Genomic DNA, 24,986 nt, shown 5'->3' with positions numbered 1-24,986 from the left:
TTTCCAGCTCCAGCCCTCCTGATCGGTTGGCTGTTCCAGACGCCCTCGTCAGGCTTTCACGTATTGCCGACGAACTCCAGGCACCCATTGAGCTGCCCCTGGCATTCACCGAGCCTTCCCAGTTCCACTGCGAGCTGGCTCCCAGGTTAGCACACACCCCGCCCCCCCCTTCCCCTCCCCCCCTTTCACACCTGAACCCGGTTCCCTAAACTTCACACGGATCCCGCCTCGTCAGCACTTACTTGCTCCCAACAGCACGGCGCCACCCCCTCCGTCCCACCACCATTGTTTTCACCCTCCTCTCTCGGTAGGACACACATCCATTCCTTGTCTAATTGGTCACGCGTCGTTAGCATCTTTCTCGAATTGTAATTCCTGCAATGACAGACCACGCATCGTTAGCATCTTCTCTGTTTGATCCATACGGGCACTCTTCACGTCCCCACCTGTTTCCTCACCGTCCTTGACCTCCTTGGTCTTGTCTTCACTTTGTGCGTCACTGCACTGCACTGCAACAACGCTGCCATTTCCTTCCGCATGTGTACCCTCACATGTACATGCACTCACCCTCTTCACGTAGCGGAATTTTAGACCCCTCTAACGGTCTCCTGACCAGTTTTGTTCGTAGTAAGGTGGACTTGCTTTATTGTTTATTTACCAATTTTTTGTTGTTCCTTTTTCCTGTCTTACTACCCTACAGGCTCCTTGACACTTTCTATCAGGCAACAGTTCAATTCCTAGTCCTGATGATGATCCCTTAGTATTGAGAGCTAGGGATCGAAACGTCGACCTATGTAACAAACACCACTATTTAACCATTGTGAAAAAATGAGTGTGCTGTTTGTTGGTTTGAGCTTACATAGTATTATTATGTAAATGTAAGCCGCCTTTTGCTCTCTCCCCTCTTTTTGCCTGTTGTTTCCTTCCTGCATCTATACCACTTATACCTTCTTTTCAAACGCTCGGTACAGGACTGTGCCGTTCGCCATCTTTGTTGTGCCTTGTATTTTGCCCATCTTGTTACCTCACTTGAATAAATATTCCTCTGTCCGGCTGGACATTGGAAGAACCTCCATAGTGCTCATTGTAGTCTATGTTGAAACATTCGAATTATTTCCTTTTATGCCAAGGACCTTTGTTCTTTAAAATAAGTAATTTTTGTGACAGCCGGCTAGTTCATGTATCTCTTATCTTACATGCAACAATGCATATGTGCAATAATTTCCTGAGTTGTGTGGGAGTTTAGGGATGATTTGTTATATGAAGGTAGTGAATTGCATGAATGATATGCCTGAATGGAGTGGAAATATAGTAAGTTTGTATATTGACATAATTCATCTTGTAATCTTCAGATTCAATGTTATAAATACTAATACGAGTCCTGGGACTGTGGCGTTTCTCAGTATATTTTTCGATGTTTTGATGCTGCTTTTTGAATAACCCAATAAATGTGTGCAAGTATCAGCACGAAATTCAAATGTGGGGTGTAAGCTTCAATGAGTTATTTTCCCCATTTAAATCTAAGAAAATGGTGATGTATGCTTATAAGTACGTTTATTGCACAGGCCATTAAATTCAGAGTTAAAATATATAAGCATGAACAAATCTATAGAAATATTCGATTTTCATTACTTTTCTCCTTATGCACATAGAAGTTGTCATTCTGCCTGTCTAAACTTTAGCAATATAGGGGCATAGGGGCCGATTCACAGAACTAATCTGAGATAAAATCCTAAACGTACTACTTTTGGTATTCACAGAAGGCGATTAGTAGTAGTAAAGTTAAGACTCCTAACTTTACTACTACTAAACTGAGACAAAATCCTAACTTTACGACTTTCCGTATTCACAAAAGGCGTTTAGTAGTAGTAAAGTTAGGAGTCCTAACGTTACTACTACTAAATTCCTTCTGTGAGTACCAAAAGTAATAAGTTTAGAATTTTATCTCAGATTAGTTCTGTGATTCAGCCCCACAGTTAAGAAAGAGCTAATTTAATTTCTCTGTCAAAGATCGTTGTGGCTTGCATCTGCTTTCCCCACTATACACTTAAGGCCAGATTTACTAAGATTGTGCACAACACAACACAGTATGACAACTTGCTGTGCTGCATCAAATGGAGAAAGCAGAAATGCACCATATTTAGTAACATATGGCACATTCCTGCGTTCTCTCTGAGCTGGCTCACTTGTGGCTGTGAGGCACCAACGTAAGTACCATTGTGCAAAGGTGCCTGCATACAGGCAGGATTGTTTTTGTGCAGGAAGGGACACCTTTCTGTACAAACTCAATCCTCTGAGGCATTTTCCAGTTTCTATGTGTGTTGCAGAGTGCAGCACACGTAGAAAGAAGAATTAACAAAGAGAAATAAGTACACCTGCAAAGCTGTAGTATTTTGATGCATTTCCGGGTTTGCTATTCGTAGTAAACCTGGAACTGTGCCAAAAACCATGGATGGATGCTTGGGAACACCTATGCTCCACCCATGAAATGCCTTCCCAAGACAGAGTGACACAAGGCAGCAACTTGTGTTGCCTTGCTTTACTCTTGATTTACCAAGCCACGCAGAACCACGCAAGGTGACTCTGCGTGACTTAGTAAATCTAACAAAAGGGCTTTCATTGCCTTGCCTCACCTTGTGTGACGCCAGGGCACAGCAAACCCTTAGTAATTTTGGGCCTTAATCTTTTCTTTAGCTACAGATTGCAATGGCCTAGCTTCAAAAGTTTGCAGTGCTACGAATTTTTGGAAGGGAGATATTCTGCCTTCCCCATATTAAGGGCAGTTCTCCCTCTCAAAGGACGCTACAACACACGCTCTGTTATCCTTATACTGCATAGGATGGGGGCAACCAGGATCTGCAAGAAAAGCAAGAAAATAATGCTAGAAGTCAGCTTTGGCATAACGTATGAAATATTTTACATAATTCTGACACAACTATATCATGGTGTGTGAGTTTGATTAGGGTCACTGCATCTACAAAAAACATCATTGCTGTCTTCCTCAGCTGCACATCCTATCAATATATCTCTCCATAGCACTAATGCATTTGCTCCTTGATGGAGAGTCTGACTCTTAAAATAGATCACATTCTATAGACACGGTGATGGCTTAAGGTAACCTTTAACTTTATCCTGTTTGTTATTATTAATATTGGTTGAATGTGGTAGATTTTGAGAGCCTCTTGCTTTGAATGTTCTACCAAATTCCCCACTCAGATGAGCTATATTAAATACTTCAGGCTACTTTGAAAGGGTTCGAATTTGGTTATGGTCACTTGAGTTTTTTGCTAATTCATATTAACCAGGATATTTAGTCGCAGCCTTTAGTGTCTGGTCTTCCATGTTTTACCAAAATGCTTATGACAATGAGGAATTCAGATTTGTATGTTTACTTGCGTCAATGACTGTTCTCTCCATAAGTCTTTGCAATGTGGCTGGTGCTTCACAGCTTACTGCATATTCCAACATTCAGAGAATTCTGCTGGTCAGCCAGAAGTAGCCTTTACTTAGCACCTTGACCGTGGCACGAATTCCGCCGTGGTGCTGAAGAAATAATGAGTGGGCAAGGTTCGGACGGCCCCCGGTCGTCCTCCACACATGCCCACTGTGACGTCGGACAGCCGGGGGCCGTCCGACGCATGGAACGGATGAATCAAACTTAATCTTTAACTCAATTTTTATTTCGTCCAAGACACGCTTTATGTTGTAATAAAGCAGATTGCATGGAGTATGTGGTTCCTTGAGAAATAAGTTCCAGGAGTCAGTGGCATCATCAGAGAAAGTGTGATGTGTTTTACAACTGTTAAATCTTAGTATTTTAAGAAAGTTTGAAATCTTTTTTCTGGGCCATTTCTCTTCAGCTCACATGGTAAGTACTTCAGCCAGGTTAGTTGGTGTGTTTTGTGCATTGCTTTGTATTCTGGGTGGCAGGCTGAATTTGATTCTGGCCAAGACGTTTCCTGAAGATAGGTGAGATGGGGTCAAATTACCTTTTGCCAAAGATGGGTCTAGCAAGGGGTCTAGTCACAGTGCACACCTGCCAGGAGATGGGAGTGCACAGTTGTTGGTGAACCCATTAGAAAGACAATTGGAAAGACACTAGTAAGGCCTCATTCAAATGTTGGATTAAATGGATCACGCACATTAGAGGCGCAGCCAATTTCTCCCTGCAACACTCCCCATGGAAATCCCCATCTAATCACATAAGGGTCAAATTAGACAACTTCTTCACCACAAACAAACCACCTTAGGCAGATCTATGGGTGTACACTATCTCATTTAAGAACTAACGGATTAATCGCATGGATTATTAGCAACCGCTGGTGGCTCTTCCTATAACATATACCCACAACCACAATTTGCAACCCTATTCACTGAAGATTATTGTGCACATCTCAATACACATGGTAAGTAATTGTCTCCTTTTCCTTCTTCTCTCTCCCTCTTTACTCTTACATATATTACAGACTAGCTCAATACATATGATCTCAGGCCAATTATGGATTTGCACTATATTATTGCTTTGTATTGTTTTATTATATGTTCTGTATCTTGCTTTTTATATTTGATGGTCTATTTCTTTGAATTGATACCCAGCACTTTGAATTGATACCCAGCATATTACATATGTATTAATCGTATTATTTGTTCTCACAAAATTCAATAAACACTTTGAAATTAAAGAAAGGCGTTGCCAAAGAAGACAAAAGTCAATAACCCTGAAACGTTTTATAGCATTAGAAAAGTGGTCTCTGGGTCAGGGCCCCCACCATTTAAGGGGGGCCCTCATTTGGTTTTTATGACAGTCTCAGACTGTCTCGAGTATTTATATAACTAGTTTGTCCTCTTTTGTTTAGTTTTTTTTAGCCAGCCCAGACTGTCCATCTAATCTGGTCCCTACCTGAGAGATAGTGAGGGATAAAGAAAATTATCTTTTAGATTATGGTTAGATTCAGCAAATATTTAACATTGTAAAGTCAGTTGGCCCAGCCCACTGATAATCATTTGCCCTTATGCAGTATGCAGGATTCAAGCTAGCCTGTCTGATGAAGGGTGTCATACCCCGAGACCAGTCCCAGGATGCTTGTTTCCTATCCAGGGAGGGCATGGCTTGGCAGTTCGGTCTGGACTGTTCCCATGAGGCACAGGGTCAAGACTGATTTGCATATGATTGGGTCCAAACTGGGGTGGTGTAGTGGGCAAAAGAACAATGGATTTAACCCAGATCTCTTGACTGGGGGAGAATGTTTGAATCATTCAGCATTCCATCCATCATTTGTTTCAGTTACACTTTTTGCCCTAAGTGGGATGGGTATGGCCAGATGTGGGTCCCTTGCTCACTGTGCCACTGGATTCAAGCTAGCCTGGCTGATGAAGGGTGACATACCCCGAAACCAGTCCCAGGATGCTTGTTTCCTGTCCAGGGAGGACCTGGCTTGGCAGTTCGGTCTGGACTGTTCCCATGAGGCACAGGGTCAAGACTGATTTGCATATGGCTGGGTCCAAACGGGGGTGGCATAGTGGACAAAAGAACAATGGATTTAACCCAGATCTCTTGACTATGGGAGAATGTTTGAATCATTCAGCATTCTGTCCATCATTTGTTGCAGTTACACTTATGAAGTATGTGCCACTCACAGTGGAGTAAAGATTGGCATTGTGTGCTCTCTCTGTGACTGCTTTGTTCTTGTCGAGCTGCTGCCAGACCAATATGATCACAGCCTAGTGCCTCCTGACTCCGAATACCAGTCTCATGCAGAAGAGTGCAGTAAACAAAAGCACCCATCAGCACCATATGCTTGAATGGTGCTGACAGACTAGCTTCACCATTCATTGTAGGCAAAAGTCTTTGTTCGACCACTAGTCTTTCTGCCTTTCTGGCAGAATCTAGCTGGAGACTGCTTGTGCCAAGGTAGGAACCAATCTTATGTTATGATGGTAGATCACATGTCAATGTGCATTGCACAGCAGCATTATATGCTCCCTTCATGAATTCACTGTACCTGCCGAGCCACTGCTGAGTTGGTATGATCACAGGCTAATTCCAAACCAATCCAGAAGCCCTATTCCCCATAGAGAAAGAACTGGAGTGCATTAAACAAACACTTCACCCTCCGTATACACAGGCCCAAAAGATGAGACATCAGTCCACTGCAACACAGACAGTGAGCAAGTTCACACCACTACTCTTTATGCTTTTCTGGTGCTAGCCAGCTTAAATGAAACAGTGTGTTGCATGTTGGGCCCAAATGTAGTCTGGCCAAGAAGAGGGTTCTCAATGATCCCACCATAGTTGCAGAGGGTATGTCTCAGTTCAAAATATCTAATAGATTCAGAGTTGTTCCGCGCAGGGGACCCCAAATTATGACTGGCTGAGGGCCCTCTAAACCCATCAGATGTCCCTGCATAACCACTGTGCAATGTAGTATTATTGTAAGTTACTTAAAACCATGTAAACAAAGACAGTGCTCAAGGGAAACAATGCACAGAAACACTCACATAACCCATTTACTAGCAAGAATAGATACATAGGATTGAATGTTTGACTGAATCTCAATTAATCTGACTGAAACATACATATGTGTGCCAACCGTACACACTACTGCATGTCTTTTTCACACATGTGAGTCTACCAGTCCCCTATGGCTGAATCACCTTACTCCGTTCAGCTGTCCTACTATACTGGCTATGGAGCGTTGCAAAGGAGCACTCATGCAAATCCATGACATCATTAAGCGGGCATTGAGACTTTTGTTTTTGAATTAGGCATGCACTACTATTCTCCCAAAATATAGGGAGCGGTTTTGCCTTTGTGTGCCCGCCAATGCTCTCAAGATGTAGTGTGCATGTTTGCTTTCGTGGTGCCCTTCTATGCCTTCAAGATTTAGTGTGCAAGTTTGCCCTAGGCTTTGTGTATCTTAATAAAACACTGTATCATGCAATGCACTGGCATTTCATCTAAATATGACACCAGAAACTGCTGATGGGCAAATCGTAGTAAGTCAAAGGGGTAGTAGGTTAGGGATGAGAAACCATCTGGTAGCATGTTTAGTTTCTTAGGTTCCCATTCATGGACTTCCAATTCTATGTCAGGCATAGTAATATGATTTTCCAATTCGGGGTCTCATTATAAGTACCCCGGTAAACCTATTGGAGTCAGTACAAGGAGTTGTCAGCCCCACTGGGATCACAAGTAGTCTGTGTTTTACACAAACATTTTAGCTGAAAGCTGCCTAAATCTCGCTTTGAAACAATGGGGAAAGATTTATGAGTATCCATTTAGAGACACTGATTCTCACTTGGCATTCCCTTAACTCTTGTAGTCCATTTACCCATCCTTAGTATTACCAGGGTCCGGTATGAATTTGAGGGTAATTCACAAGCTTCTTGTCATTACTGAAACATATTCAATTTTTTGTATTGCTTCGTATAAATTAGACAACTCACATTTAAGTGTGTGCCCGACCTGGTACACCTCAGTACACACTTTTGGTCAGTATCACAAATAAGTGCCAGACGATTGGGCTATAAGAATGACATTGCCCCATAGTATATACACCCTGAAGGGCAGCAATGTCTGGATGGGGCATGTGAAAATGTGCTAGACTAAACCACATAAGATTGTGCAGCCCATGTAGCTGGGTTTCCTTCCAAGAAGCATGTATACCTTAATGCCAGATATGTGTAATGAGTCCAACAAAATGTTGTGTACATTGACTAAGCACTGTATATGCATGTTATTTTGAAGATATTCAAATGGATTGTACTACTGAATATTGAGGCTATGAACATCAGGATACAATAGCATCATGGACAAGATATCGAAGACCAAAGTGTTGAAAGGTAAGTTCATATAGAGGAAGTATAGATTCTCTCTTCCAAACTTCACATCTACATACCTTGAAAATATATATATCTTCATGGTACATATATGTGGAGTTAGCTAAAGAAAATCTGTGTTTCCTTTCAATATTTGCATAACTCAGTATTCTGGCTTCAGTATTTAGGGGACATGTCATGTATAGGATGTATCATTTCCCTGTTAGTCTAGCCAGGCCAGTGGAACATAAGGAGAAGATATACTATGAGGTAGAATACAAGTGACCTAAAGAGAGAGCACTGACATCAGAGGGTGAGAAGGAGGATCACTAGTCCTTACCAGCAAAGAGCCTGTTTCATTTTGCCTAGAGGTAGAGATGGTGACTGACTGGCATCTGGGGTGCCATGGGAATTCTGGATCATTTTATGATCTAAAGCACATTCAAGGACTTCCAATTGCCTGATGCCCTCTGGAGATGTCAGTACATCTGCTTCAAATGAAAACTCTCCTGTCCCTCCACCACCCTCTATACCAGCCTGCCTCATCAAACACAGACTCCACTTAATCATCTCATTGGCCCCTGATGCCATCACACAAGCTCATATCCTTGTTTAATCCCAGAAAACTCATGAAATTGCATGTAGTCTTTGATAGGTAGGATGCTCTAAAATCGGTATTACAGTGCCACAATGAGACCGTATATTTTCAACTGTGATCCTAGTTTTCTAATAAGCAAAGGGAAACCACATACCTCTGTTTCTACACTTCAGGCATGATGCACTCTGACCTTCCACATACGTCTCTCTAAGGATACATTGGCCCAACACGTCCTCATTTCCATCATCCCATGGCGAAACCAAGGCCCCACACAGCTGATGTGAATGCAAAGCAGGAAGTTTAAGTGGAAATGGCGCTGAGTGCACAGGAGACCCAGCAACTTTGCAAGACAGTGACATCCTGATAGGACTACGTTAGGCACCATGAAGACCTTTTGTTCAGACCACAATTTTTTTTTTTCTTACTCAGTCATTATTTTCTTTTTAGTTCATAACCAATGCTTGCTTTTCCATTTGTTCCCTAGTCAGGAAAGTGTCATTGATATGTGTTTCATATTCCCCTATTCTGATTTTCCCATAAGCACTCACAATTATACACTATGACTTCTAAAGCACCCCACTCCCCTTCATTGATTGAATTGTTATATTCATATTTCCTACAACCAACCCACCTCATTCCATTTCTAGGATACATATTTGCGACCCATACTCTTTTGTACATGTCCATTCATCAAAACCGTATCATCAATGTGAATGGTGAGTAAGTGTTTGGAAATATCACTTAAGGGCACAGTTATTTAACACATGGGATACATGTTTTCTGTATAGCATTACACACCTCATACACCAGCATGCTTTTGTCTATTGTTACATGACAAGAAGCCCAAAGTTCTACAAGCAAACATAAGCAATAAGTATAAGGGGTAGAGACAAGAAGTGAGACAGGAGAGCTATTATGGTGGTGCTGAAGATGTTTTGGTCCGATCATGCTGTGAGGTGTATAGCAGATATTAGATAGGCTGCTTGATGGAGAGAAAACAGTTGGGGAGGAAATGGCTAGAGATATATCTGACACCAATAAGGGAAAGTAGAGCTTTCTCGTGGATCCTGAGTTGAGATCACTAGAATGCCAAGTGTAGAGTCCAAATCGTATGAACTAAAGCCAGAGAAATTGCAAAATATGAAGAACAGACTAGTGGCTGCCATCAACCCTGCCAGTGGCTTTACTCTGCTCCTTCTCATTGTGTTCCTGTACCTGATGCTGGTGACTGACGACTATCTTTAAGTGTCCTGCACTCTCTCTCTCTCAGAGCTGCTAGGCAGCTTCCAATTGTAAGTAGGGTTTAGAGCCATAGAATAAAACAAAATGCAAACAATTTGTTAATGAGATTCCGCGTTGAGAAACAAAGGCATTTCATGTGTCAGATACAGGGTAGACATGGTATCAAGAGACACATGACAACAAAGGGTGATGGTGATGGGGGACAGGGGAAACATAGGACCAATATGAGACTGCGGACATTCATTGACAAAGTAGGAAGCAGAGAGGAGAAATGATGAAAGAAGTAATAGAGCAACAGAGTTGATAGTGCAACAATAGACAAAGGGAGAAAGATATACAGGGTTACACTGGAGTTCTTGTGGTAGGTGGACAGGGAGACAGGGGTCACCCAGAAGACAGGAGTAACGAGCAGAAAAAAGGAGAGCAAAATAGGAGAAAATCAAAGATATAGGAATAAATCCAACAGAGTTTGAAAGCTTGTTTATCTACATGGCCATGCCACTCTGGAATTCCATGGCATACAGCTTTTGGACAGGATGCTCCACGTTTCCTCTTGTACCATGTGGGTATGCTGAGGACATGATCAGGGTCTGCCCCCCAACAGAGCAACTGCCACATGTATCCTGGCAATTTGATCTTTTAGCTACTTTTTGTCTTGCCACCATCATAACAGTGAACAGCACGACCCGGCAGGGCACTCACCATATCAGTGATATTCTGCTACATGACTTGCTTGAGAGGAGCACATAGGCTGTGATGAGGCATTTGGAATAGCTCACTAAAGTTAAACACTGCGCAAGTCTACCTCCTCTTCTGAAAGGTTTCGCTTTTTCGTCAGCGTCTCGGTTTCTAGGGTGGTGGTGATGATGTTCAGCAAATTGTGGTGAAAGACGAAAAGGCCATGTGACTAAACTACAACTGCTGTTTATGAGTTTCATAACTACTGATAGATGTGTGTGAGGAATTCTAAGCGTGTGTGTGTGTGCAATTGTTTACCCTGTCAGCATGTTTATTGTTTCATAAAATTCATTGTGCAAAGTCCTGCACTGGAGCATGTAATGTGTACAGGGATCTTAGTGCTCACACTACCTGTCTGTGCAGAGACTTAGGTGAGCAAATGGGCCAATGGATTTTTTGCATGCAAAAGCTTTAAAGTTAATTGGACCTATGTGGGATTTCTGTTACCATGGTGTAAAACGTACGTGAATTTCATGTTACACTTGTTACACATTTCTTGAAATTTCACTTTTACACCACATGGTGTAATTATGCCACTTTTGAGGCAAATTTTTAGCATAGGAGCATGCAAATCTAGGAAACAACTGGGACAAATGTGGCTGTTGTATGCATTACGTATGTCTTTGCACAATTTTGTAGTGTAAAATGTGTCCTTACTATCAAAATGGCCGCAAGGATGTATTTTGCTCTAGAATATATTGCTAAAAGTCAGTTTTGCTTTTCACATAATTTTGTAAAATGACACAAAAGGAAATTGCATGAATTTTGCACACCCCTAAGGTAATCACTGGTGTACATCCAGCTATATATACATAGTGGTGTTTTTGCGAATACCTTAAGTTGAGAAATTTGCACACAGGTTTAGGTGTGCACTTTCACAGGTGCCCATTTTTTGTGGTTAATCATGCCCAAGGAATCTGGGTGAAAATAATGGGCCTGATTCCCAAAGATAAACAAACTGGTGTAGATTTACTTATGTGTACATTTACTCCTACACCTAGGAGTAACTTTACACTTTTTTGCTGTTCACCATTTTCGAGTATAGATTTACACCTATCTGTAGACTTACATGTTTCCATCCCCTCAAATGACAGGGGTGCAGCCACCTACAACAGAATTTGTGAGTATACAATTACTATTAGTAAATTTGTACCTGTTGGGTGGAGCTCCCTATAGGAATGTATAGGGAAAATCTTAAAGTGTATTATTATTTACCCAACAAATAATAAAGATGTATTATTAACTTAGAACTAATAAATAAAATGTTACATCACAGTAACTCATCAAATCATACAAATCATTAAATAACAAATGAATGTACATGTGTTTATTTAAATTCAAAATAGGCATTTTTATACAATAATGAAGAAATAATTACCTACCCTCACTAACATTTATAGGTTTATTAAATATTTATTAAATGGTGTTAACATCTATGTTTAATTAATTTAAATATTTTTAAATTTTTAATGCAAGTTTAATTTCATGTTTAAACTGTTTATTATTACTTTTTCAAAATGATAAAATAAATAATACTTATGTATAATTATCTATCTATCTATCTATCTATCTATCTATCTATCTATCTATCTATCTATCTATCTATCTATCTATCTATCTATCTATCTATCTATCTATCTATCTATCTATCTATCTATCTATCTATCTATCTATCTATCAATTTCTAGCTATCTTTTATTATATATGATTTTATGTTAATCTTTATGGAATTTTCTATCTATCTGTGTGTGTGTGCACACGTGCATGCGTGTGTGTGTGTGTATGTAAGTGTGTGTTAAATGTTAAACTGATTTATTTAACATGTAATTGTATTTCACTCCTTCCGTTGATTTCTGTGGGAGTGCCTTGTAGGGCCAATGGTTGGCCATATGTGGTGCTTGACTCACTTCAAGGCTGGAGAGCAGTACATTTGAGAGTATTTAAAAACCTGCACGGCTGTATCAACTTTAGAAGTGTAGTTTATAAATGGTAATTGCAGTTTTCTTTTGCTAATAGGTTATTTATTATATAAATTCCTTCTGAAATTCTCCTAAAGCCCCCTATTTAGTTGGAAATATTCCCCATTTGCCAACCATTCCTCGAAACCCGCCCACATTTACTACTGATACATAGACCTACATGTGCGGAAATCTCTGCCATCTTGACAGAGATTTCCACACAGAAATGACTAAAGGGGTGGAGGCAGAGATCTCCAACTTTAGGATTGTGTATTTCATTTTTGGTATGTGAATAATGCTAATCTAATACTACTTTATGTGCTACAAAATTGAATTTGTTAATTGGGCTCACTGTGTGGCTGGCAGAAGTTGAAAGAAAATAGCAAAAGGGAGAATGTAACCATATATTTATGCTATGTTACTCCTATCAGGCTTCATTACTTAATCACCACCTGTGCAAATATTTACTTTTGAGCTAGATTTAAACACTGTCATGGTGGAAATGTAGATACACTTGGTCCTTCGCATTACAAAGCTGATATGTAATGTTTACTTTAACCTACCCATAATATTTGTGATACTACCGAAATACTTATCTTTACATGATAGCAGTCAATTGCCTTTCTGTAATGAGAGGTAATGTATCAATGATGACCGTTCAACATTATTAGTTGCAGTTGGGCTATTGCACATCATGAGAAAGGTTTTTTGTTTTTTTTTCAAAAGTGTGTCATATCTAACTTGTCACAGACATCCAGGGTTAAGCACAACTTTCTTTAGGTAATTGTGATTTTGTTTATTGCATTACAATATTCAGGGCAAATGACTGCCATAAAGTTATATTTATGGTTGATTTAGAATTTTTTAAGAGTAGGAAATGCCTCAACAAAACAGAGGCAAAATGAGACAGTTCTAAGTTTTGGTGGGCTAAGGCATTTACATTATATATCACCTTTTTGCTTAAGTAGTAATTCCTACATTATTTGCAGTGGCTAGAAAAACAATCATTTGCATATTTTGTGAATCTATCTTAGTGACTTCTTTCAAATACTTCTTTCTCCATGCGATCCCATTTGTGAATATCAGGTTTTATATTTTATAGATGCTAGAGCTGAACCCCTACAGAACTAGAGCCAGGAATGCTTTTCAGTGATAGACCAGGCATATCTTTGAGGTATCATTGTTACACAATTTAAAGACATGGGGCCCGATTAAGGTAAAGTTAGACCAAAGGTCTTCACTACTTTTGGTATTCGCAAAGGTAAGTTATTAGTAGTCTTTATGACTGAGGAGTGTGTGCACTCAGGGCGGAGCTTCCACACTCGGGGTGGAGGTTTCACACTTGGGGAGGAATCTCCACAATTGGTGCGGAATTCCACCCCGAGTGCACAGATTCGGACCCGAGTGCGGAGTTTTCACCCCGAGTGCAGAGATTCTGCCTCAAGTGCTGAAATTCCGTAGTCATAGAGATACTACTTGTAACTTACCTTTATGAACACCGTACAGTAGTAAAGTTAGACTTTTGGTCTAAACATAGGGCTTTTTAGATCTCGGCGGACGGGTTACTCCGTCACAATGATGACGGATATCCTGTCCACCAAAATATATATACCTTTATAAAATATGGGATTTGTATTTCGGTGGATGGGATATCTGTCACCGTTGTGATAGAGTAACCCATCTGCTGAGATCTAAATCAGGCCTTTAGACCTTTGGTCTAACTTTGTCTTTGTGAATCAGTCCCATTGGTTCTAGTTGTGCAAGGATCAACAATTCAAAAATAAGACCACAAATAAAAGAATCAATTATGTATGTTCACATTAACTTCATAAATGTAGTCAAAAATATGAACTACCACCACTAAAGTTTAGTGAAAATTAAAATTGACTGCAACATAGCACATGAGACCAAAGATTACAATGGAAGTGCCCTGTGATAAGAATATTTACTAACCCTGGGCATAGTGGGTGTAGTGGGGCTACGTGGAGCATCACGTAGTCTGGCCAAATCTACGCACACTCGCGCACTCCGCGTAGCCCCACTAGGCGCCGCCCGCCTCCCGCCCGCCCTCATTTTAAATTAACTTAAAGTGGTTAAAAGTAAGAAAATGTCTTACCTGCCGTGCAGCGTCCTGGGGCTACCTCTTCCTGCTTCAGCGGCAACTTCTTCCTCACAAATGCACATGCGCGGGCACCCACACATGCGCATTTGTGAGGAAGAAGTTGCCGCTGAAGCAGGAAGAGGGAGCCCCGGGACGCCGCACCTCAGGTAAGACATTTTCTTACTTTTAAACACTTTAAGTTATTTTAAAATGAGGGCGGGCGGGAGGCGGGTGGCGGGCAACTCTGCTCCGCCGTGGCGTGTGCTTAGCGCTGCCTGCTATGCCTACTTCGTGTACCACGAAGCAGGCAGCACTACGCACACTCCGCAGGCGGAGCGGAGCACTACGCCCACCCTTACTATTTACACCCTTGAGAAGATGTTAAAACTGAATAAATGGTGTCTTTATGCATTGTAGCCCTAGTGCCAATGAAGAGCTAAGATCAAATTGCGGTCACTTAGGGTCAGCTCGGGTTTGCCCCATATTTACCACAAGCTTAGAACGTGGGGTAGGTGTGAGTGCAAAGGACAGAAAATGCAAAAATGAATTGATGAAGTGGACATAAATGCCATTTGTACACACTTTTCTCCCTTTTTGATGCACATGTTTAAATCGGGTGCAAAAGTCCAGACACCCTGTTACACAAATGTAATGTATTTTGAGGTATTTTATTAACAATTTTATGCACAGAGCTAAGTTACCCAATTATGTGCTATGTGGTTGAAAAGTCGAAGACGCTCCTTATTCCCAATGCATGTCTTTTCAGTAGAACCAGGAGTAGAACGTCAGACTTAATGACAAGTATACAAGGCTATACTGGGATTTAACGTTTAAAGTTATATATATGGGCCAAAGTACCCCATGCCGTAAACTATAAGGTTATAGCACACCACTGAGGAGTTCCGTGACATTACAGAGGAACGAGGCTGAACTGATAGAACTTCGCTGGCCCAAATCTATCTGGGCTGGATCAAGATGCTGTGTAACATAGACCTAGCAACACTATAATAATCACTCATGTCAGAGAGCAAAGAAAGTCACAGCCAGCTCCGGGCATGCTGCATGAAATCCACTCTCATGTCAGCTGTGCTATGATCCGACTGCTGATTTATACCACTTGTCAGACACTCAGCACAGGCTGTAACAGCTACATAATAGCCTCAAATGTTATTTGCAGATTACAGGCACACAGACCTGTGCCTATGGAGAAAAACATATGAAAAACCTCTTAAGAAATTGGCTGTCAATCTTAATCCGTGAAAGAAATCCATCAAAAGAAAACCTTAAAATGCATTCATTTATACCATCATGATCACGCATTTTGATCTTACTGGCTTTAATTTCACCTTAACATGAATGTTAAAATGTAATGTGTGTTTTATGTCACATCAAACTACAATGCTTACTATATTTGTATTTTTTTCAGAACAACCTGACATTGCACAGCGGACATTCACTACTGCAATCACTTTAGCAATTGTATTACCCACCCTATTGATTTTAATATGCGTTGTGTGTTTGATATTCAGAATTGACTTAATTCTGCAGTACAGAAGAATAACAAATAAAGACGAGACAAAATCAGGTACGTTTTTCATTTCTAAACACTATCCATCAAGGATATTTCTTTCAAAATAAGTTTGTTGAATTGATACATATTTGCTTATATAAGAATCAGAAAAAGTCATAACTAACTGTTGAATTAATTTCTTCCTTGCCCATCTGCATCAATTTATTGTGCTTCCCTGCTGCTTTAATTATCCACTTGGCATCCAATCGCTATATTCCCTCCCCCTCATACTTTGGAAAAGTTGTTAGGTCTGGCTCTACAAAGCAGCTTTTATCCCCTCCCTAAGCCCGACCCTATTCAACACCTACATGTCCCCTCTGGCCAGCCTGGTCAGATCCTACAGCAGGAACATAATCTCCCATGCGGACGATATTCAGCTCATCCTCTCACTCTCCTCAGATCCGATTAACACCAAGTCTAACTTCCACAAATGACCAGTGTCACAAGCTGGATGCAAAACAGATGCCTCAAACTCAACAGAGACAAAACAGAAATACTCATCTTTAGGAGAAACAACTCCCTGTGGGACAACTCCCTTGCCCACAGAAACATGCAAGATACCTCTGAATCATTATGGACAGCAAGCTCTCGAAGAGGAAGCAAATAAATGCTGTCTCATCCTCCTGCTTCTTCACCCTACGCATGCCCAGGAAAATCTTCAACTGACTCCCCATCAGCAGCAGATGCACAGTCAACGAGGTACTAATCACCAGCCACTACCTCAATGTGAGAATCACCTCACTACTACTAAACAGAATCCAGACCATCCAGAACATAGCAGCCAGGCTCATTCTTGACCTCCTGACTTGGACGCATATCACCCTCCACCTCAAATCCCTGCACTGGCTCCCCATCAGCAAACAATGCCAGTTCAAACTTCTCACCCACACCTACAAAGCACTACACAGCAAGGGAACTGCATATCTCAACCACAGGGTGAAATTCCACCAACTTACCCATATACTTCACTCCTCATCCCTCTTCTTGGCCCACACACCCCACATTCACAGACAGGATGGCCGTACCTTTTCACACCTGGCAGACAAATCCTGAAATGGCCTCCCCCTCCATTTTCACATAGCCCACACCCTGCAGGAGTTCAGGAAGGACTTAAAGACATGACTCTTCGACTAGTCCATCTCAGCAGCACCAACCCACCCCAGCTCCTGGATACCCTGACAGGGGATAAGCAGTGCTTTACAAATTGCAATTGATTTGATTTGATTGTGTCACTACTCTTAAAACATATACCTAGAGTTTCAATGGAGTAAACATCTCTCGCTGCAAGCTACTGACAGTTTAGCGTATCATTCTACCTGATAGGAAGTACTACCATTGCAGTGAATGATTTGCATTGTATTCACTATGAAGCAGACACTATTTTATTAATGCAGAGACTGTTTTGGAAAGACTTCCCTCTAAAGAATCACATCGTGCTTTTAAGCTGTTTACTCAAAAATGATGTAGGTAAGAATTTAAAGGCAGCATAGTACTTGTAAGGTCATTTGTTTAGGAAAATATTTTATGAGTGCAAAAATACACTACTCTATGAAAAATAAAAAATTATTTATATTAGGAACTGAAAACTAATATACATCATTACCATAATTTACCTAAAAGAAAGCATCTGCTGGAAAACTATGGTTCTCTTTTGTATGCCTCTCTCCCAACTGTGGCATGCAGGTAAATGAATTCAAATTAACCCTGGGCGGAGTACCCAGAGTGCCACTACACAGAGTTAAAAAAAATCAGTGGAACTCTGCTCCGCTCGGCTCCACCTTCCCTAATAATAAAAAATAGAAATTAAAACCACTTCCCTGCTCTGGCTTCCCGGGCTGCCCTGCTCCTTGCCCTGGTCTCTCCTCCTCGCCATCCTCTTCCTCTTTGGGAGGACTGCACCCGGGCTTCATTAAAATGTCCCTCTCCCAGCTGAGTTCACCCAATTTCAAATATTTTCGTTTCTTCACTTTCCTTTTTTCACTATATCTTAGTGATGAGGACTTCTGCTAATAAAGAAATGATAAGATATGCAGCTTCACATCTCCAGCAAAGCATTTCACTCTATTATGAATGCTTACCAGTGGACAACACCACTAAATGGGTTCACTTCCAAAAGAAAGTTTTTTCTTGCTTTCTGAGATAAAGAAAATGGCCTTCAAAACAGGCTTGTTTATGTAGTTTGCCATTCTAACTTGGCCTGGGCTGAACTCACGGAATTTCAATTCACGGAGTTCTGCAGAGTTACATAAAAGTAAAACTCTGTGAGATTCCATGGAGTTTCGCAAAGGACCGGAAAATGCATGTTGCGCTGCGATTTTGCACTTGTAGTGCATTCCGTGCTCAAAAATCAGCGCAAACAGCATCACACAGTGTGTAAGCACGCAGACATTTTGTTTTCTCCAGCCTGCTCGTGCTATTTTCTCCTGACTCTGTCCTTCTCCATCTCATCCAATCCACCCATCTGATCACTTCTCTTAAACGGTCCCACCTTTTCTTTACTTTATTTATTACTTTCTGATTTTCCCTGTGTGTATTTAGGTTTCTCTGTGTGTGTTTTTGTGACTTTTTTGTGCTGTATTTTTCTTTTGCTTTCCTAACCTGTCCTCTCTGTCCTCCTGTTTACCTTCCCATCCCATTCCGACTCCATACCAGTCCCAGCCCAAAATGGCAGAAACAGGCAGTGCCACCCACACTCCCTGTGGGCCACGCCAACAGGTGTGGCTGCTGACCCGCCCTATTTTTGGCAAGGTGACGGTGGGCGCATTCATCTTTTGGGTGCAGCGCCCCCTCCGCTGCATGTTGGCAGCAGGCAGCAGGCCTAGGAAAGGTTACGTCCTGCTGGAACGTCATGTGCTCTGGGGGTGAGTGCGGCGCTGTGTGCGCCACACCACCAACGTTATCTTAACTTAGTAAATAACGGCTTGTGTGGCCAGGCAAGATGGACAAATAGATGTGGAACTAGAGAGCTTCTTAATAATGCTGAACACAACAATACCACCCACGTGAAATGGCAGCAGGTTAAACTACTGGAGGCTGCAGAGAGACACTGGATGTCATGGAAAAGAAAAATTAACAAGTAGTGGCGTCCTCTCATGAATAGGCCAGCAGCAGATGCCTGCAAGCTGGACCATAAGGCTTTAATCAAAAACAGAGTGCTATACATGGTAGGCTCGAAGATGAGGACCACACCACAAATTGTGGTGGAGAGGAGAGCAACAAGGGGAAGGGAGAGGCTGGGGGACACCCATAAGTGAATGTAGCAACAGACCAACAAGCAAAAAGAATATGGCCAGCAGCAGACCTCCAAAATGGCTGGCTTTCGGTGAACTCTGTGACACAGAGGAGATGTGCTGCACCTGCAGAAGTTGAAAAATGGAGCCCATAGAATTAATTGCCCCGACTGGGGCCTTTTGCAGTTAACCAAGTGGTTTTCGGTGTACAGCAGAAGCAGAGAAGTAGGCGCCAAGCGGGGTATGTACCTGAATGAGGAGATGGTCCAGTTAGGAGGAGAGAACTGACCAGGGAGAGGAGCTGTCAGCATTGAGCTCTGAAGTCAACGCTGGAGCAAAGCATATCCTGTCAATAAAAAAGAGAGAAAGTTTAGATTCCCCAGGACTAGTAAGAAGAGGGAGTCTGGGACATGTGCTATTGGGTCTCGGAGCACAGGGGACATGGCAGGGGACATGACACAGTGCTGAAGCCCTAACTTGAATACATCATTAGAGAAAACTGCTGACAAGTGGCATTAAATAAAGGGGATTCATGAGCCACCATTAGGTTTAGGAGGCCGAATTGGAGAGTAAAAGGAATGAGTTAGCTTTGAAGTGCACCCTTTTTATTCATTAGTTAGGAAGCATTCAGGAGTGACTCCCACCCATTCACTAGTGAGTCCGACAAAAGTGACACTTCACCCTCAGTTCATCAGAACACTCTCTGGACTTGCGTATGAATGGAAGAAGACTAGACATGCTGTGCGGGACCTGTGTGTGGACCCAAAGGGCTGGACATGCTCCCACTTCTACCCAGAACTAAGAAGTGGCTTTCAATAGTTAGCTGGCTGACCTTCTATGTGGTTACAGGGACACAAAAAGCTGCAAGAGGCCTTCTTTCTGGAGTGAACAATTGACCATTGAGAAGTGGGACTAGACTGGACTTTCAGGGTGGACTCTGCTGGAGTAAGACCTGGTCCCTAGGTACCATCCCTGAAATTCTGGGAGCCTTAGACGTGGCCAAGAGACGGTATTCAAGAAAGTCTGAAAAGTTTCCAAGACCATCGGAGCTTCAGTGGGATCTTGCTGCTAGGACAGTGGTTCCCAAACTGAGTTCCAAGGACCCCCAGGGGTCCATGACACATTACCAGGGGGTCTACAGGCAGCAGTTTTAAAAGCACTGCAATGTTCCATGTATAAACAGCCATTTCTGGGCAACAATAAATGTATCAAGATAACTCCTGTGATTAATATACCTGCAGGAGAGAGATGGGAGTTTTGTCCTGTGGCAGCTTTGACTGATCTAAGATAGCGCAGAGGGTTAATATGCCTGCTGAAAAGAACGTGTACCATGCATTACAAAAAACAGTATTTTATGTGCGTAGCTCAGTGGGTTACAACATTTGTCACAGAGATCCTGCTGTTACTGTGTAGTTCATAAGTTGCAATTGAAGTCTAGCACAGTGAGCTATAAACGGCCATTAAAGAGCTACATGCAAACCTCATGGTACTAGTTAGTAATTTATCTTTTTTTCCCAGTCTTTCATTATCCTGATGCTGCTAAAAAAAGGTTGTTGGGGTAGAAATACTTTCTTTTTTATTAAAGTCAACGCTGACCACTGTGTTCTGTTCTGGATCCTGAATTTGTGCTTCTCCAGACCAAGCAGCCTAAAAAATGCTTACCAGTATGGATGACATGTCAATTCTGCACCGTGTAGTCCCCTTTGCCTTATGTAACATTTTCCTTACACTGATTTACACATGGATTATTCATTGTCTCTGTATGTGTGTGATGAAAGGTGTTCTTCTGACACCCTACACTGTTATGTGAGGTGCTATATAACAAATGAAATACATGTGACAGAGGGGCTAAATTGAGACAAGAGGCACTGTTGGAGGGTGATAGTGAGGGATCCATTGAAGAGCCCCAACAAAGATTGTTGTATCCTGGTGCACAGTAATGTCATCATTTACTATGCTTTAAAAGCTAATACAATTCAATGTATAATGACAACTGTGTTGTAGAATGCACCATTTCTTCCCTGATTTTCTTGGCGGGAGAGCCCCCCAAAAACCCCTTTATAGTGGTCAGGCTCACTCGCTGGACTTGGTGTGCACCGTACAGGGACTGGTCTGACAACCTTTGCCAGGGCTGCTTTGGGTTTCTATTCTGGCCCTAGCAGGAGCAGGAGCCTTGTATTGTGAAATAAAGCCAACCATTGAAAAGTTAGCTGGGGAGATGCAGCCCCAACCTTCCCATTACATTTTTTCAATTTTTGCAAATGTTGTTCAATATAAAATATTGAAAACTTTAGTAATTTGAGTATTTGTTTGGTGTGCACTTTTTTGTGTGTTTTTTGCGAACTACTGTTTTAATGTTTGAAATTTCAATAGTACAAATTGCTTGGGGGTCCCCGACTTCCAGTAGCGACTCAATGGCGGTCCTCATGAGTCAAATATTTGGAAACCTCTGTGCAAGGAGATCACCATGCACTAATAATGACCTCACATATTACATAATTCATGGCATGTCTTATAACATCACAGCAACATCTGAAATGGCATAATTGATGACAAAACTGTGCATGGCGGGTGGCTAGTTATCGTTAATGTAGGGCATGAGTTATAGTTACTTTAAATAATAATAACTGGTGAATTTCAGTGGTTTTGTTCATTTAAAATCGTATGCTTTAACTAACATATTCGCCTAATTATAACGTCCCTTTAATCTTTGGGTTTTTTCAGTGAATTTCTTAGGTTTTTTTAAATGCAAATTTAGATATTATTACTAAACCTAATTATAAAAGTCACTTTAAACTTATTTTTTTTCAGTGAATTTCTAGTGTTTATTTTAAAGTAAAGTAATATTTTATTACCATATTTCACACCAACCCCACTCCTTGCATAGCCTTTGGCGCCCAACCTCCTCACAGGCGAGCATGACTGATAATGTATTGTTACAATCGAAAGGGTGTCATTTTAAGTAAGGCAGATCTACTGACTTTGTCAAAGGGTCGAACGGATCAGAACACCAAAATATGATAAGTGTGCCTATTGTCTTTTTGAAGGGGTCAGCATATCAACGTATATAAACCACACTTATCAAAACATCACCCATAAAAACCAAAAGTATTTTTAATTTATTCATACAGTTCAAAAAGAATCCACGTCTTTGAGTCTTTTTAAAATTTTTCAAGCTACAAAATTCTGCCATAAAAACAACCAAAAGGTGGATCTCCACTCCAGCTAAAGAGCATAGAGCTCCTGCTAGGTGTACTTTAAAAAAATATGCTAAGCTGCCTGGGGTGTTGGATTTAAAATATTGCTTGGGGGCTGCTGTGCTCTCTGCAACCCCCCACAACATAAAACAATGCTTGATGGTGCCCCTGACCCTTCTAGGGGCAATACCAAGCTCCAAAAATTAGTAAAAAGCCTTGCATGGCCACATGGGGAGATCCATGCTTTGAGATGTAAATAATAAATGAGCAGTCCTTGCCTCTCTTTTATTAGTCCTTTATTTTGCTCTTTGTTATTTCTGTGTCCTCTGGTGCCCACCTGTGACACATCCTAATTTTTGTTGGGGGCTGCTTGGGGAACCCCAGGGCCCCTACAGCCCTGCAAGCTCCCTCCAAGAAACACCATGAGCTGTGCAGGAGCCAGCAACACATTAGAAAATGTTTTTTTAATAAATAACCAGGGTACCCCGGTTTGTACGCGGGTTACCCCACAACATATATTATGTTGGTGGCCAGAGGGAGAGCCCCAGAGCCCCCATGGCCCCACCTGCTCCCTGCAAGACAGGAGCCAGCAAGACTTTCTTATTTCTTTGTAATACTGGGGGCCAGGGTGCCCATCTGGGGCACCCCATAGTGTTTTCAATGTTGGGAGCTTCAGGGGGAGCCCCTAGGCATCCACAGCCCTGCCGGTTCTCCTGTCAGCACCCATCCCAGGTGGGGCGGCAGCTGGCATTGCTCCCACTCCCCTAATAAATGCATATGCCTCAGAGGATGGTGTGCCTGGGGCCTTAAGAAAGCTCGGAAGGGTGCTGCATGCTTCCCCCATTAAATATATTTTGATGCAACCCGTTGGGCCCTGGCACTGTCGGTTATTTTTTTTTTCAAATGACGCAGATCAGAGAATGTTCTGTAAATTCAAAGCAAAATTTTAGTTTTAGGCCCCTGGGATGTCCCTCTAGGACCCCCCTCCTGGCCTAGGGAGTCAGCGCATCCCCACCCTGCCCCCTATTTGTTTTTTTTTCTTTTTCTCAGGACAGGGGATTGAGTCCCCAAGACCTAAAATTTCTGCTGCCACATCTTTGTTGATGTGGTGCGAGTCAATCAGATCTTATGTTAAAGTCTGCCGCCTCCACAGAGTTTCCATGGTGTAAAAAATGCAGTTTTTGACCCTTAATATCTCAAAAACTAATTAATGGGTTTACACCAAATCACAAAAATCACGCTTTCCGGATGAAGATGTAGCTTTCTGCCAAATTTGGTGAAATTCCATTCCACCATTTTGGCTGTTGGTGTGTCTAATTTTCCGACGGAAAAAAGAATTGTGAATGGGGAAAATGCTTTTTCTCAGCCCCCGCTTGACGATCATCCTGAAACTTTCAAGTAAGCAACTGAGGTGGAAGAACTTTTGTTTTTGGGGAAAGTTTTGTGAAGATAAATCAAAAGGGCCAAAGGAATTGCAAACCAAAATTCCTTTTTCTATAGAAACCTTGTTTAAACCATAACTACCCAGTGGGTATATATATTATATATATATATGCACTCGCGGGTGGGTACTTTATGTTATGAGGTGCTCATGCATGTATAATATAGCTCCAAGGTTTCCAAGATATGCGCATCCACAAAAGAAACCCAGTACTCACGGGGTGAGTTTTCCGTAATTTATTCAACGGACTCCAGCCAAACAGATGCATTTCGGCTGACGCCTTCCTCGATGTCAATCGGGTGCATCTTGGCCACCATTTTATTATATACATTAAACATCTCTGATACATTTCCTGTATAGGCAACACAAACAAGGGACTGACATGGTGGACACAAATTTAAATTCTAATGGTACCGCCATGTTGGCATGGTGTGAATACACTGGTCCCCCTTCAATTTAAACTTGCCCATGTGGGTGAAATATACGGACTTCTAGTCCCAGGATGCTTTGCTGAATACTCATCTGAATGTGATTATAAATAAAGAGGGAAAATACCAGGAGTGTTCTTTGTTGGTCGCCTGTTTCGCAGTCTACTTATGAGGAAGGGTGTATGGCCCGAAACGTGTCAGGAACTGCTGAAATTGGGTTCGGCAAAAGACCTTCCCTGATCGTTATGTGCCTACCTGGGGGTGCCTCTCACCTGGGGGCAACTCTTTCCGAGCGATTGCCGTTTGGCAGTTATTTTGCCTCATCTCAAATGATCCCAGCGTTCGATTTTTTGGCATTTTGCCGCTTGCTGTCTGGAACTCTCAAACTAGTTCCATCTAGAATTAGCTTCACAATGCACTCTTATTCAGGGGCATCAGCACAATCACAGCGCCGGGCAGATAATTTAAACATCTTGATATCACCGCTTGATCCTTCTTGCAGATACACTGCGAGTCACAGGAGTTACAGATTTCTGGACCTCACGCACGTATATATAGAGCACTAGTCAATTGTCTATGTGTGTTACTGCATTTTGCTTGTCATTGTGCGCCTAGTCATCAGCTGATGACTAGGCTAACTTACCACATATCGTAAATGTACTGTT

The 24,986-nt window shown here is 41.8% G+C and overlaps 1 protein-coding gene across 2 annotated transcripts in view; it reads left to right on the top strand.

The window, feature by feature from the left end:
* The window catches only part of LOC146805373 (interleukin-18 receptor 1-like), a 682,858-nt gene that overhangs the window by 622,273 nt on the left and 35,599 nt on the right, over window positions 1-24,986 (top strand). For both annotated transcript variants that reach the window (XM_085622595.1, XM_085622594.1), the window contains one exon: window positions 15,882-16,040. In XM_085622595.1, coding sequence (XP_085478721.1) covers window positions 15,882-16,040 — 159 coding nt within the window. The remainder of the gene's footprint in view (window positions 1-15,881; window positions 16,041-24,986) is intronic.

Source organism: Triturus cristatus, chromosome 8, assembly GCF_964204655.1.
Source record: "Triturus cristatus chromosome 8, aTriCri1.1, whole genome shotgun sequence".
NCBI lineage: Eukaryota > Metazoa > Chordata > Amphibia > Caudata > Salamandridae > Triturus > Triturus cristatus.
The sequence above is the reverse complement of the archived record's forward strand: the minus strand, read 5'-3'. Positions and strand labels throughout refer to the sequence as shown.